The sequence below is a fragment of the Marmota marmota genome, unplaced genomic scaffold (assembly GCF_001458135.2).
Source record: "Marmota marmota marmota unplaced genomic scaffold, marMar, whole genome shotgun sequence".
Lineage (NCBI taxonomy): Eukaryota > Metazoa > Chordata > Mammalia > Rodentia > Sciuridae > Marmota > Marmota marmota.
The window spans coordinates 45,848,106-45,861,671 of NW_025999990.1; the positions used below are offsets into that span (position 1 = coordinate 45,848,106).

Below are 13,566 nucleotides of genomic sequence, written 5' to 3' on the forward strand. Positions count from 1 at the left end.
GGGTGGGTGGGTACTAGGGATTGACTCAAGGGCATTTGACCACTACGCCACGTCCCAGCCTTTTTGTATTTTATTTAGGGACAGGGTCTCACTAGTTCAGCACCTTGCTTTTGCTGATGCTAGCTTTGAACTCAGGATTCTCTTGCCCCAATCTCCTGAGCTGCTGGGATTACAGGCGTGCACCACTGGGTTGGGCCACAAATATTTCATTAATGGAAGAAACATTGCCTCAAGGTGGCATTGTTCTTGAAATCAGCTGGTTCAATTAGATTCCCAACAGAGATTTTCTAGGACTTCAGATTTGATCTTAAAAGTCAGTGGAGGAGATTAAAGTACCAAAAATGGCTTATGATACTTGGACCTATTTTTCTACTAAAATAATGAGAGTCAGGGTTCTTAAAACTGTCCAACAAACCTATGGGATTGCTATGTAACATGACATTTAAGATTTCTCTGACTTGGACTGGGGTTGTGGCTCAGTGGTAGAGTGCTCGCCTAGCCTGTGAGGCACTAGGTTCGATCCTCAGCACCACATATAAATAAATAAAGATATTGTTTGGACCTACAACTACAAAAATAATTTTTCTAAAATATTATCAAAAGAAAAGAAAAAAAGATTCCTTTGACTTTGCAACAGGGATTTGGGATCCAGATGGGGAGAGGAAGAACTTTAAGATGTGTCAGAAGGCAATCGATCCAAGGGTAAATGGGATGAGTGTTAATATAAGGCTTTAATCCTGTCTTTGATTCCATTTTTTAGTGAAATGTCAGTTTCTCCTTTTTTTCCCCCTCTCTATCCATTGCTTTTTGTGTCCGCATGTAACACTATTCCATACTCTGTTCTCTTAAGCAGAAATGAGGTTTAGAGTTTAAGAGACACTTGATTTTCCACTACTACAGTCTACAAATCATTTTGTTCTGAACGTTTGCTTCCAAGAAAGTGAAATAGTGGTTATTTTCAACCTAAGAATAAGGGTATGATTCTAGTTTCTGGAATAGCATCCATAAAGGTTGAGACTCTTCAAACCTATTATTAGGAAATGTCGCCTCCAATTTTTAGTCACTTGAAAATGAAAGCTTTTTTATCACTATAAAGGGTAATATTGCAGTAAAATTTAAGACACACCTGAGTAAAATTGAACAGATGTTTTTATGATGCCTAGAATTGAATGTACGGGTATATTTATATCTCTATAGCCGTCCCCCACACCAGCCCAGTTTGAAATGCACCTTAAGTGTTTTAGTAACCATATATATGATTTATACCAATATTTAGTGAACCTAGAATCCTGCAACTTTTAACATGAAATTCTAGTTTAATTGACCAAAATGGATGACTCTTCTCTTTTGGATTACATGATTGCATAAGACATTATTTCAACTGGTGTCAGATGACAAATTTTTAGAAGTGTGTTTAAATATAACTTTTAAAATAGGAATAGATGAAAACCACATTGTAATAGAGGAACACACCTTGATTGATATATAGAATTTTTTATAATTAACTATTTTATTTTGTTTTGATTTTAGCTCATGCCTTCAAACCAGCAGCATAAAACAGATGAAAAGGGCAGGGCTAATTTGGGAGTGTTCATTGTTGTTGCCCCTAGGTAAGAACTCAAAGTTTGTTAGATATTGGTGTTATAGAGATTGATTTTTAAAAAAATATATAATTACTAATGCTTATTAATTGTAAAGGTTAAAAGGTTTTGCTGTGATATATTAATACATGTATATATTAAGGTTTGATCCTGTCTGTCTTCCCTTCTGTTACCCTCTTCTCTTTCCCCACTGCTCTCACCTTGTCCCCTTCCCCTCCTATAAGAGTCTCTTTTCTACTTCTAGATCATATTTTTTTTTTCCCCTCTTTTCCAGATCTGATAAAAAACATGTCTTTCCTTGTCTGGCTTATTTCACTTAACATGGTGTTCTCTAATTCTATCCATTTTCCTGCAGATGACATGACACTTAGTAGATGTCTGATAAGTCCATTTGATCTATAATTTAATTTTACTCTGATGTTTCAGTTGATGATTTTTGTCTTATCTGCTGGTGAGAGTAGGGTGGATGTTGAAGTCACCTACTATTATTGCATGAGGTCTTTATGTGCAGTATCATTCGTTTTATCAAATTGAATATGCCAGCATTTGGAAATATATATTTATATTATTATATCTTATTGATAAGATATATCATTATTATCAATATGTAGTGACCACCTTAGTCTCCTGGCCAGTTTTTGACTGAAGTTTGTTTTATTGGATAAGAGTATAGCTACTCCTACTTACCCAAATTCTATTACTCTATTATTCTATCATTCTATTCTATTATTCAATATTATTTTCCGTCCTTTGGGCACTTTTAGTCTGTGCCCATCTTTGCTGTTGAACAAATTGTTGAGTCCTGTTTTTTTTTTTTTTTCTTTTACTTCTTTGATTAATTTTTTATTAGTTGCTCAAAACATTACAATGATCTTGACATATACATTTGATTCAAATGGGGTACGTAATCTTAATCTTATTTTTCTACAGGTTGCAGGATCACATTGGTTATACAGCCATGTTTATACATAGGGCCATACTAGTGTCTATTGTATTGTTTTGCCCTTCTATCCCCCCCTCCCCTCCTCTCTTTCTACCCAATCTACTGTGACACGTTTCTCCCTCTCTCTCTTTTTTCTTCCCCCTCACACCATCTTATATGTAATTTTGCGTAACAATGAGGGTCTCCTACCATCTTCCGTGCAATTCCCCTTCTCTCTCCCATTCCCACGCACCTCTCGTCCCTATTTGATGGTAATCTTCTACTCATGCTCTTCCTCCCTGCTCTGTTTTGAGTCGTCCCCCCTTATATCAAAGAAGACATTCTACATTTTTATTTTTAGGGATTGGCTAGCTTCACTTAGCATAATCTGCTCTAATACCATCCATTTCCCTGCAAATGCCGTGATTTTGTTGTTTTTTAGTGCTGAGTAATATTCCATTGTGTGTAAATGCCACATTTTTTTTATCCATTCATATATTGAAGGGCATCTGGGTTGGTTCCACAGTCTAACTATTGTGAATTGTGCTGCTATGAACATTGATGTAGCTGTGTCCCTGTTGTATACTCTTTTTAGGTCTTTTGGGTATAGTCCGAGAAGGGGAATAGGTCAAATGGTGATTCCATTCCCAGCTTTCCCAGGAATCTCCATACTGCTTTCCAAATTGGCTGAACCAATTTGCAGTCCCACCAGCAATGTACAAGTGTACCCTTTTCCCCACATCCTCACCAGCACTTGTTGTTGTTTGACTTCATAATGGCTGCCATTCTTACTGGAATGAGATGGTATCTTAGGGTGGTTTTAGTTTGCATTTCTCTGATTGCTAGAGATGGTGAGCATTTTTTCGTGTATTTGTTGATTGATTGTATGTCCTCCTCTGAGAAGTGTCTGTTCAGATCCTTGGACCATTTGTTGATTGGGTTATTTGTTTTCTTGTTGTTTAATTTTTTGAGTTCTTTGTATACTCTGGAGATTAGAGCTCTATCTGAAGTGTGAGGGGTAAATATTTGTTCCTAGGATGTAGGCTCCCTATTTACCTCTCTTATTGTTTCTCTTGCTGAGAAAAAACTTTTTAGTTTGACTATGTCCCATTTGTTGATTCTTGATTTTAACTCTTGTGCTATAGGTGTCCTGTTAAGGATTTTGGAGCCCGACCCCACTAGATGGAGATTAGGGCCAACTTTTTCTTCTATTAGACGCAAAGTTTCTGGTTTGATTCCTAGCTTCTTGATCCATTTTGAGTTCACTTTTGTGCAAGGTGAGAAAAAGGGATTCAATTTCATTTTGTTGCATATGGATTTCCAGTTTTCTCAGCACCATTTGTTGAAGATGCTATCCTTTCTCCATTGCATGTTTTTGGCACTTTTGTCTAATATAAGGTAGTTGTAATTTTGTGGATTGTTCTCTGTGTCCTCTATTCTGTACCATTGGTCTACCTGCCTGTTTTGGTACCGGTACTATGCTGTTTTTGTTACTATTGCTCTGTACTATAGTTTAATATCTGGTATCGCTATACCACCAGTTTCACTCTTCCTGTTGAGAATTGCTTTTGCTATTCTGGGTCTTTTATTTTTCCAGATGAATTTCATGATTGCTTTTTCTATTTCTGCGAGGAATGCCGTTTGGATTTTGATTGGCATTGCATTAAACCTATAGAGTACTTTTGGTAATATGGTCGTTTTAATGATATTAGTTCTGCCAATCCATGAACAAGGTATATCTTTCCACCTTCTAAGGTCTTCTTCTGTTTCTCTCTTTAGGGTTCTGTAGTTTTCGTTGTATAGTTCTTTCACCTCTCTTTTTAGGTTGATTCCCAAGTATTTTATTTTTTTTTGAAGATATTGTGAATGGGGTGGTTGTTCTCATTACCATTTCAGAGGATTTGTCACTGATATACAGGAATGCCTTTGATTTATGCGTGTTGATTTCATATCCTGCCACTTTGCTGAATTCATTTACTAGCTCTAGAAGTTTCTTGGGTCTGCTTTTTTGGGTCTGCTAGGTATAGGATCATGTCATCCGCAAATAGTGATAATTTAAGTTCTTCTTTTTCTATCTTTATGTCTTTAATTTCTTTTGTCTGTCTAATTGCTTTGGCCAGTGTTTCGAGAACTATGTTGAACAGAAGTGGTGAGAGAGGGCATCCCTGTCTTGTTCCATATTTTAGAGGAAATGCCTTCAATTTTTCTCCATTCAGAATGATGCTATCCTGAGGCTTAGCATAGATAGCTTTTACAATATTGAGGTATGTTCCTGTTATCCCTAGTTTTTCTAATGTTTTGAACATAAAGGATGCTGTACTTTGTCAAATGCTTTTTCTGCATCTATCGAGATGATCATATGGTTCTTATCTTTAAGTCTATTGATGGGGTGAATAACATTTATTGATTTCCGTATATTGAACCAGCCTTGCATCCCAGGGATGAATCCTAATTGATCATGATGCACGATCTTTTTGATATGTTTCTGTATCTGATTTGCCAGAATTTTATTGAGGATATTTGCATCTATGTTCATTAGAGATATTGGTCTGTAGTTTTCTATCTTTGAAGTGTCTTTGTCTGGTTTAGGAATCAGGGTGATGTTGGCCTCGTAGAATGAATTTGGAAATTCTCCCTCTTTTTCTATTTCCTGAAATAGCTTGAAAAGTATTGGTATTAGTTCTTCTTTAAAGGTTTTGTAAAACTCTGCCGTATACACATCCAGTCCTGGACTTTTCTTAGTTGGTAGTCTTTTGATGGCTTCTTGTATTTCCTCAATTGATCTTGGTCTGTTTAGATTGTGTATATTCTCCTGACTCAATCTGGGCAGATCATATGACTTAAGAAATTTATCGATGCCTTCACTATCTTCTATTTTATTGGAGTATAAGGATTCAAAATAACTTCTAATTATCTTCTGTATTTCTGAAGTGTCTGTTGTGATATTGCCTTTTTCATCCCCTATGCTAGTAATTTGGGTTCTCTCTCTTCTTCTCTTCATTAGCATGGCTAAGGGTCTGTCAATCTTATTTATTTTTTCAAAGAACCAACTTTTAGTTTTGTCAATTTTTTCAATTGTTTCTTTTGTTTCAGTTTCATTGATTTCAGCTCTGATTTTAATTATTTCTTGCCTTCTACTACTTTTGCTGTTGTTTTGCTCTTCTTTTTCTAGGGTTTTGAGATGAAGTGTGAGATCATTTATTTGTTGGTTTTTTTCTTTTTTTAAGGAATGAACGCCAAGCAATGAATTTTCCTGTTAGAACTGGTTTCATTGTGTCCCAGAGATTCCGATATGTTGTGTCTGTGTTTTCATTTATCTCTAAGAATTTTTTAATTTCCTTCTTGATGTCTTGTGTAACCCACTGATCATTCAGTAACATATTGTTCATTCTCCAAGTGATATAGGATTTTTCCTTCCTTTTTTTATCGTTGATTTCCAGTTTCATTCCATTATGATCAGATAGGAGGCATGGTATTATCTCTACTCCTTTATAATTTCTAAGAGTTGCCCTGTGACATAATATATGGTCTATTTTTGAGAAGGATCCATGTGCTGCTGAGAAAAAAGTGTAACCGCTTGATGTTGGGTGGTATATTCTATATATGTCAATTAAGTCTAGGTTATTAATTGTATTATTGAGTTCTATAGTTTCTTTATTCAACTTTTGTTTGGAAGATCTGTCTAGTAGTGAGAGAGGTGTTTTTGAAGTCTCCCATAATTATTGTATGGTGGTCTATTTGACTCTTGAACTTGAGAAGAGTTTGTTTGATGAACACAGCTGACCATTGTTTGGGGCATATATATTAATGATCGTCAAGTCTTGTTGGTGTATGGTTCCCTTGAGCAGTATGTAGTGTCCTTGTTTATCCCTTTTGATTAACTTTGGCTTGAAGTCTATTTTATTTGATATGAGTATGGACACTCCTGCTTGCTTCCGAGGTGCATATGAGTGATATGATTTTTCCCAATCTTTCACCTTCAGTCTATGTATGTCTTTTCCTATCAAATGCGTCTCCTGTAGGCAGCATATCGTTGGATATTTTTTTTTTTTTTTGGTCCATTCTGCTAGCCTTGTGTCTCTTGATTGGTGAGTTTAAGCCATTAGCATTTAAGGTTACTATTGAGATATGGTTTGTACTTCCAGCCATATTTGTTTATTTATGTTACTTAACATGATTTGTTTTTCCTCTTTGATTATTTTCTCCTTTACGTACTACCTCCCACTGTTGGTTTTCATTGTTATTTTTCATTTCCTCTTCCTGTAATGTTTTGCCAAGGATGTTTTGAAGAGCTGGTTTTCTAGCTGCAAATTCTTTTAACTTTTGTTTATCGTGGAAGGTTTTAATTTCATCTTCCATCCTGACACTTAATTTCGCTGGATACACGATTCTTGGTTGGAACCCATTTTCTTTCAGCCTTTGAAATATGTTGTTCCAGGATCTTCTAGCTTTCAGAGTCTGTGTTGAAAGATCAGCTGTTATCCTGATTGGTTTACCCCTAAATGTAATCTGCCTCCTTTCTCTTGTAGCTTTTAAAATTCTCTCCTTATTCTGTATGTTGGGCATCTTCATTATAATGTGTCTAGGTGTGGATCTCTTATGATTTTGCACATTCGACGTCCTGTAGGTTCTAGGATTTGGAATTCTGTTTCATTCTTCAAGTTTGGGAAGTTTTCTCGTATTATTTCATTGAACAGATTGCTCATTCCTTTGGTTTGGACCTCTATACCTTCCTGTATTTCAATAACTCTTTAAGTTTGGTCTCTTTATGTTATCCCATATTTCTTGGATGTTCTGCTCATGGTTTCTTAACATTCTCGCTGAACTGTCTTATGTTCTTTTCAAGTTGAAATACTTTGACCTCATTGTCTGATATTCTATCTTCTAAGTGTTCTACTCTGCTGGTAATAGTCTCATTTGAGTTTTTAATTTGGTTTATTGCTTCCTGCATTTCCAGGATTTCTGTTTGGTTTTTATATATATATATATATAACCTCTATCTCCTTGTATAGTTGATCTTTTGCTTCTTGGATTTGTCTATGTAATTCATTGTCAAAGTGATCTTTCATTATCTGATTTTGCTGTCTAATGTCTTCCTTGAGACTCCAGATCATCTGAAGCATGTATATCCTGAATTCTTTATCTGACATTCCATCTGCTGCAGATATTTCCTCTTCTAAAGTTGAGTTGACGTGCATTGCTTGTGGTCCTTTCTTTCCTTGTCTTTTTATACTGCTCACGTTTCTTTCTGCTTTGTGAAACTGTTGTTATTGATTTTCCCCCTATATATTTATATTGCTCTTGTATAGTTCCAAAGTTTCCCTTTTGTGGAGAAAGACAATGTTAACAGTTCCCAATATCAATAGTACATCATCTAAGCACATGTTTTCCTTATTACTACATTTATAGCTAGACTCTATGTCTACAAATGTTGGTTTCAATTATCATTTACAAATATAGTCATTAGTTTTATGAAAAGCATACCGTTTCTGGTAGCATGAAGAAAACTGAATTTCAGGTGTAGGATGTTATGTTTAGGGGGAAAGGAGTGAGGGTATGGGGTTAATCTAACTTAGTAACTTTGGAGATCTCTCACCAATAGATGGGTAATTTATGGAAGAATGTATAGATTCAAACTCCTATCTGGATTTATAAGATTACCCTACTTATAAGTAGCAAAATTTAGGGGGTTGCCAGTGGGATAGAGGGAGTAAGAAGGAGAAAAACAAATAACAAAGAAAGAAAGAGAAAAAAGAGAGCGGGAAAAAGAAAATAAGAGAAAAAAGAAAAGAAATAAAAGTGGGGGGGAGGTGGGGCATATGCAATTCCTCTATATTATATTATTCTTTTGATTCGGTAGTTAAAGACCTCTTCCATTCACAATTCTTGGTTTCGCATCTGTTGAGGTTGTGAGGACCATAGGGAGAAGGGTAGAGGAGACTGGATGAATGGATGAAAAAAGAGAGAGAAGAGAAAGAAAAAAAATGTCTCTCAGAACTCTCTTTTCTTTTCTTCCAGTAGGTGGCAATGTCTATTCCTAGCTTGAGTCTCTGCGTTCAGGGTGGTGGTGGTAGTCAGTGTGAGAGGACTTGAGCTTCCACCTGTGGCCTCTCTATTCTTATTCTCTGAGATGTAAACCAGGTGCCTGATCCGCTGCAGAACCGAGCTTGTAGCCACGCCCACTGGTTGATGGGTTTTAAGGATTGGTGGGATTTTCCAAGATGAGTTCCATCAGTTTTTGTCATAAGGTGTTTGATGAGGTGGGGGGTGTTGGGGAGACCTTATGTTTGTCCAGAGCTCGGTCCGGTGACCGCACGTCGGCCGGCTGGGCCCCTCCTCCAGTTGGGGTGTTCTGCCTACCGTGTAGGCAGGCCACTGGGCCCCTCCACCCGCTGAGGTTGTCTGTCTACCGTGCAGGCGGGCGGCTGGGCCCCTACTCCAGTTGGGGTGGTCTGCCTACCATGCAGGCGGGTGGCTGTGCCCCCTCTCCAGGCCACGTGGTCTGCCTACCGTGCAGGGGGAGGCTGGGCCCCTCCTCCTGTTTTTTAATGTAATCAATCAGGCTGCATATTTTAGTTGGAGAAGTATGACCGTTTGTGTTCAGGGTTATTATTGAAAGATATGTACTAGTTCCTATGATTTTGTTATTTTTCTTCTGGTTGTTTTGAATATTCTGTGTTCATTTTTTCCTTTCAAGAGGTTTGATGGTTTACTGAACTATCTGAGTCTTTTTTAATTGCTTATTTGCTATCTATCTATTCTTCTAATGAGGTTTATTCGTTCTTATGCTCTTGTGATTGTATTAAACTTGCCTCCTTTTCTGAGCATAAATAAGTATGTATTTTTTATTTGTTGTTTTCAGATATACATGACAGTAGAGCATATTTTGATACATTGTACTTACATGGAGTGCAAACCATTACAATTTTGATCTCATTCTTGTGGTTGATGTGGAGTTTCATATATGAACATAGGAAATTATGTCTGATTCATTCTGTCTTTCCTGTTCCTATCCTTCCTCCCTTCCTTTCATTCCCCTTTGTCTAATCCATTGAACTTCTATACTTCCCCTCCCTACCCTCCTTTGTTACAGGTTTCATCCACATATCAAGAGAGAACATTTGACCTTTGGTTTGGGAGAACTGGCTTATTTCACTTAGCATTATCCCTCTACAATTCCATCCATTTACTGTCAAATGCCATAATTTCATTCTTCTTCATAGCTGAGTAATATTCCATTGTATATATAAGGGCATCTAGGTTGGTTTCATAGCTCAACTATGGTGAATTGAGCTGCTATAAACATCATGTGGCTATGTCACTATAGTATTCTGATTTTAGATTCTTTGGGTATTAGCTGAGGAATGGGATGACTGGGTCAAATGGTGGTTCCATTCCAAGTTTTCTGAGGAATCTCCATACTGTTTTTCAGAGTGGTTGCACCAGATATGAAATGTATTCTATATATGTTGGGTTTTAGTTACCATAAATTCATTTAATTTATGCATATCTTGAAAGGTCTTCATTTTCCTTTGATTTTAAAGGATAGCTTTGCTGGGTATATAGTAAGCTGTGTTGGAACTTATTTTCTTTCAGGTTTTGAAATACATAATTTCGTGGCTTCCTACCCTTTAGAGTTTCTTTTAAAAATGCTGTTATTCTCATGAGTTTGCCTTTATATGTGTCTTAATGCTTCTCTCTTGAAGTTTTTAATATTCTTTCTTTTTTCTGTATTTTGGTGGTTTAACTATAATTTGTCCTGGAAAATACCTTTGTTGGTCATGTTTGTTTGGAGTTCTAAATGCCTCCTTTACCTGGATATCCAAATATTTGAGAAATTTTCTGCTACTGTTTCACTGAATAGGTTTTCTGTGCCTTTTCCTATAACTCAATTCCTTGTTTATTCCAATTATACATATATATGATCTTTTAGTGGTGTGTCCCATAGACATGTATGTTCTGTTCTGTCTTATTTTTTCTTTATTACTGTCTGAATAATAATAATTTTAATCTGTGATATTCTTTTTTTAATTAGCTTTTTATTTCCAAGATTCTGTTCATTTTCCAAAAAAATTCTCTTCATTGAATTGCTCTTTCATATCCTGAATAGTCTTTCTTAATTCATTTAACAGTATGTTTGTATTCTCTTTAATTTCATTGATCATTTTTAAATCATGCTTTTGAATTTTTTCTCCAGCACTTTATTCACTCAGTATCTTTAGTCAGTTGCCAGAAAATTAGGAATTTGAGGGGCACATCATATTTTTATGCTTTCTTAATGGCCAGCCTACTCTTGATGATGCACTTCTGGGATATCTGTTTGTTGTGTGGTGTTGAGTTTAATTCCAATTGACCTACATAGAGCTGTTTTCCTGTGACTTCTTTAGCTATGATTTGCGGATTTTGACACTGTAAGAGCCTGAGGCCATGCTTTCCCTATAGGTCTTGCAAGAATGGCATCCTCTGATAGGCAGGAGTGATATGGATAGCTGAATATATGCAATGCAACCTCTGTGGTTATTCCTTTGGTCTTGTTGGCAGCATATGGTCTGATAGGTTATATAAGCAATCTATGCCAATGTCCCTCATAGGTGCCATGTCCACAACCTTTTTTTATTCCATTTTTTTAAAGGAAATGTCTAGAATAGGCAAATCTACAGAGACAAAATGTGGTTGCCAATGGCCAGGGAGAGGAGGCTTTGGTGGGGAAACTGGGAGTGACTACAACTGCACAGAAGATTTAGAGGTAGTGACCAAAGTGTTCTCAAGTGGTATATCTACACCTTTGTGTTATTTCTCTCTGCTTTTCCTAAGAGGGTGAATATATAGAAACAGTACTTCAGGTCCCCACTTTGCTTTGCCTCCTTTTTGCTTGGTCATCAGGTGGAGATTTTTATCTCCCCTATTCTTTAAGTTGAAGTACCTGCCACAGGACTGGGTCATGTGTGGAGTAAAGTGCTACATCTCTCACTCGGGCTAGGAAGGTAGCTCAGTGGCAGAGCATCCACCCAACATGCTTGAAGTATGAGGCTTTATCCCCAACATGACATAGAAAAAAGAAGGCAAACTACAATAACATCAGCTAAATAAAAGCAAACTGGATAAAGAAATAAAGTTTAAAAACTCAGTAACCACAACCACAGCACCAACAACAGAAAAGAAAGTAGAAAAGATAAGATAGAATAAACAACAGTTAAAATAATAATGAAGATAAAATTAGACCTGGGGGTGTAGCTCAGTGGTAGAGCACTTGCCTAGTATGTGTGAGGCACTGGGTTTGATTCTCAGCACTGCATAAAAATAACTAAAGGTATTGTGTCTATTACAGCTTAAAAATTAAAAAAATAGATAAAATTAATTTTAAGAAGTGGAAAAGGAAAGAAGAATTATTAAATTTTTTTGTAGTAGTGTATGGACAGAATGCCTTTATTTCGTACGCGGTGCTAAGGATTGAACCCAGTGCCTCACATATGCTAGGCAAGTGCTTTACCACTGAGCCACAGCCACAGCCTTTCAATTCAAGAAGAATTTAAAAGGATAAAAAATTGAAGTATTTGTAAAGTAAAAATGATTTTTTTAAACAAGAAAAATGAAAGGAAAAAAATATTAAAATGAGAAGAGAGAATACACATACACACAATGCAGTGATAACCAAAAAAGTCTTAAAAAATAAAGATTTTCTCTTTGCTAAAGTGATCAATTGTGCATGCAAGAGTAGATAATCACAATCTTTGCTGATTTTCAGAACTTCTTTCCTTGTCATCTTAGGCTATGAGCCCTTTGGAGAAAGCAAAGCCTGAAAGGGTCTTATCCCCTTCTTTTGGTTGTGTTGCTTTCTAGGTGACCAGCTAGACTGGTTTGTGGCTGGAGCTAGTTGAAATACATCTCAGCTTCCCTGCGCATCTGTACAAACTTGGGAGAACTGCAGAACTCCTCCAACAATGATATGCTCCATAGCTATTCGCTCTGTACACTTCAAGGACAGGCCTGATTTAAATACTGCAGCATGTCAGGATCCCTGGCACTTTTTTCAGCCCACTTGGAGGGCAGAGAGACTCTGTGGTCCTATATTAGTCCAGGTTGGGGCAGGGGGCCAATGATGGGCCCCACACAATCCACTACCCATGACTCGGGTTCTGAGACAACTACCATGCACAATCACACTACACTGGTTTTTTTGGCATTCCAAGCTGCTAGTCTTAAATGGGAAATTATCTTGGTTTCCTTAAACTTCCCTTTAGCATCACAGATCTGTTTCCCACCACTGTAGAGTTCTCAGGTGTTATTTCAGTGGCTTTGCTCTGAGTCTAAACTGAATTTCAAAGCAGATACCCACTGAGTAAGTGAGGTAATGTTGCTCTTCAGTAATGTTGCTGTGGGCTCCAAGGAGACAGTAAAATATAGAGGCCTTACACTTGCGGAGAGGCAGACTCAGACAAGACCTACTCAAGATTGCTCCCTGTTATAACACTGTATCTGCTACAAAGTGCAGGGAACTTTTCCAGAGCCAGATTGCTATGACAATTCTGGGTTTTCTCTTTGTTCAAAATGGAGTTGTCTCCACAGTGCCAAATTCTGTACTAGTGCTGCTCACTTGAACTCTACCTCATTACTTCTACCCCACTTGCTGCCAAGGAGCATGCTCAAGGGTATTCTATCTTACCTCTGTTCAACTATCCAAAGTCTCTGGGTTTCTCCACATTTCTTGACTACTATCCACAGTCACCTACCTCAATAAACAGAAGCTCTCCAGTGGTTTTGATTCTGTGTCATGGAGAAGCGAGTAAATAAAGGGTAACTCTAATCTGCCATCTTCGATCTTGATTTTTCTTATTACTTGCTGAGGTTAAGAATAATAACCATCCTTAACAGGAACATACCTCAATATTGTAAAAGCAATCTATGCTAAGCCTCAGGCTAGCATCATTCTGAATGGAGAAAAATTGAAGACATTCCCTCTAAAATCTGGAACAAGACAGGGATGCCCTCTCTCACCACTTCTGTTCAACATAGTTCTCAAAACACTGGCCAGAGCAATTAGAC

At 37.0% G+C, this 13,566-nt stretch overlaps 1 protein-coding gene across 1 annotated transcript in view; it reads left to right on the forward strand.

The window, feature by feature from the left end:
* Smchd1 (structural maintenance of chromosomes flexible hinge domain containing 1) overlaps nucleotides 1-13,566 on the forward strand; it is a 139,938-nt gene that overhangs the window by 85,796 nt on the left and 40,576 nt on the right. Inside the window, exon 25 of the mRNA XM_048806597.1 lies at nucleotides 1,531-1,610. Within this exon, the coding sequence (XP_048662554.1) occupies nucleotides 1,531-1,610 (80 nt within the window). The remainder of the gene's footprint in view (nucleotides 1-1,530; nucleotides 1,611-13,566) is intronic.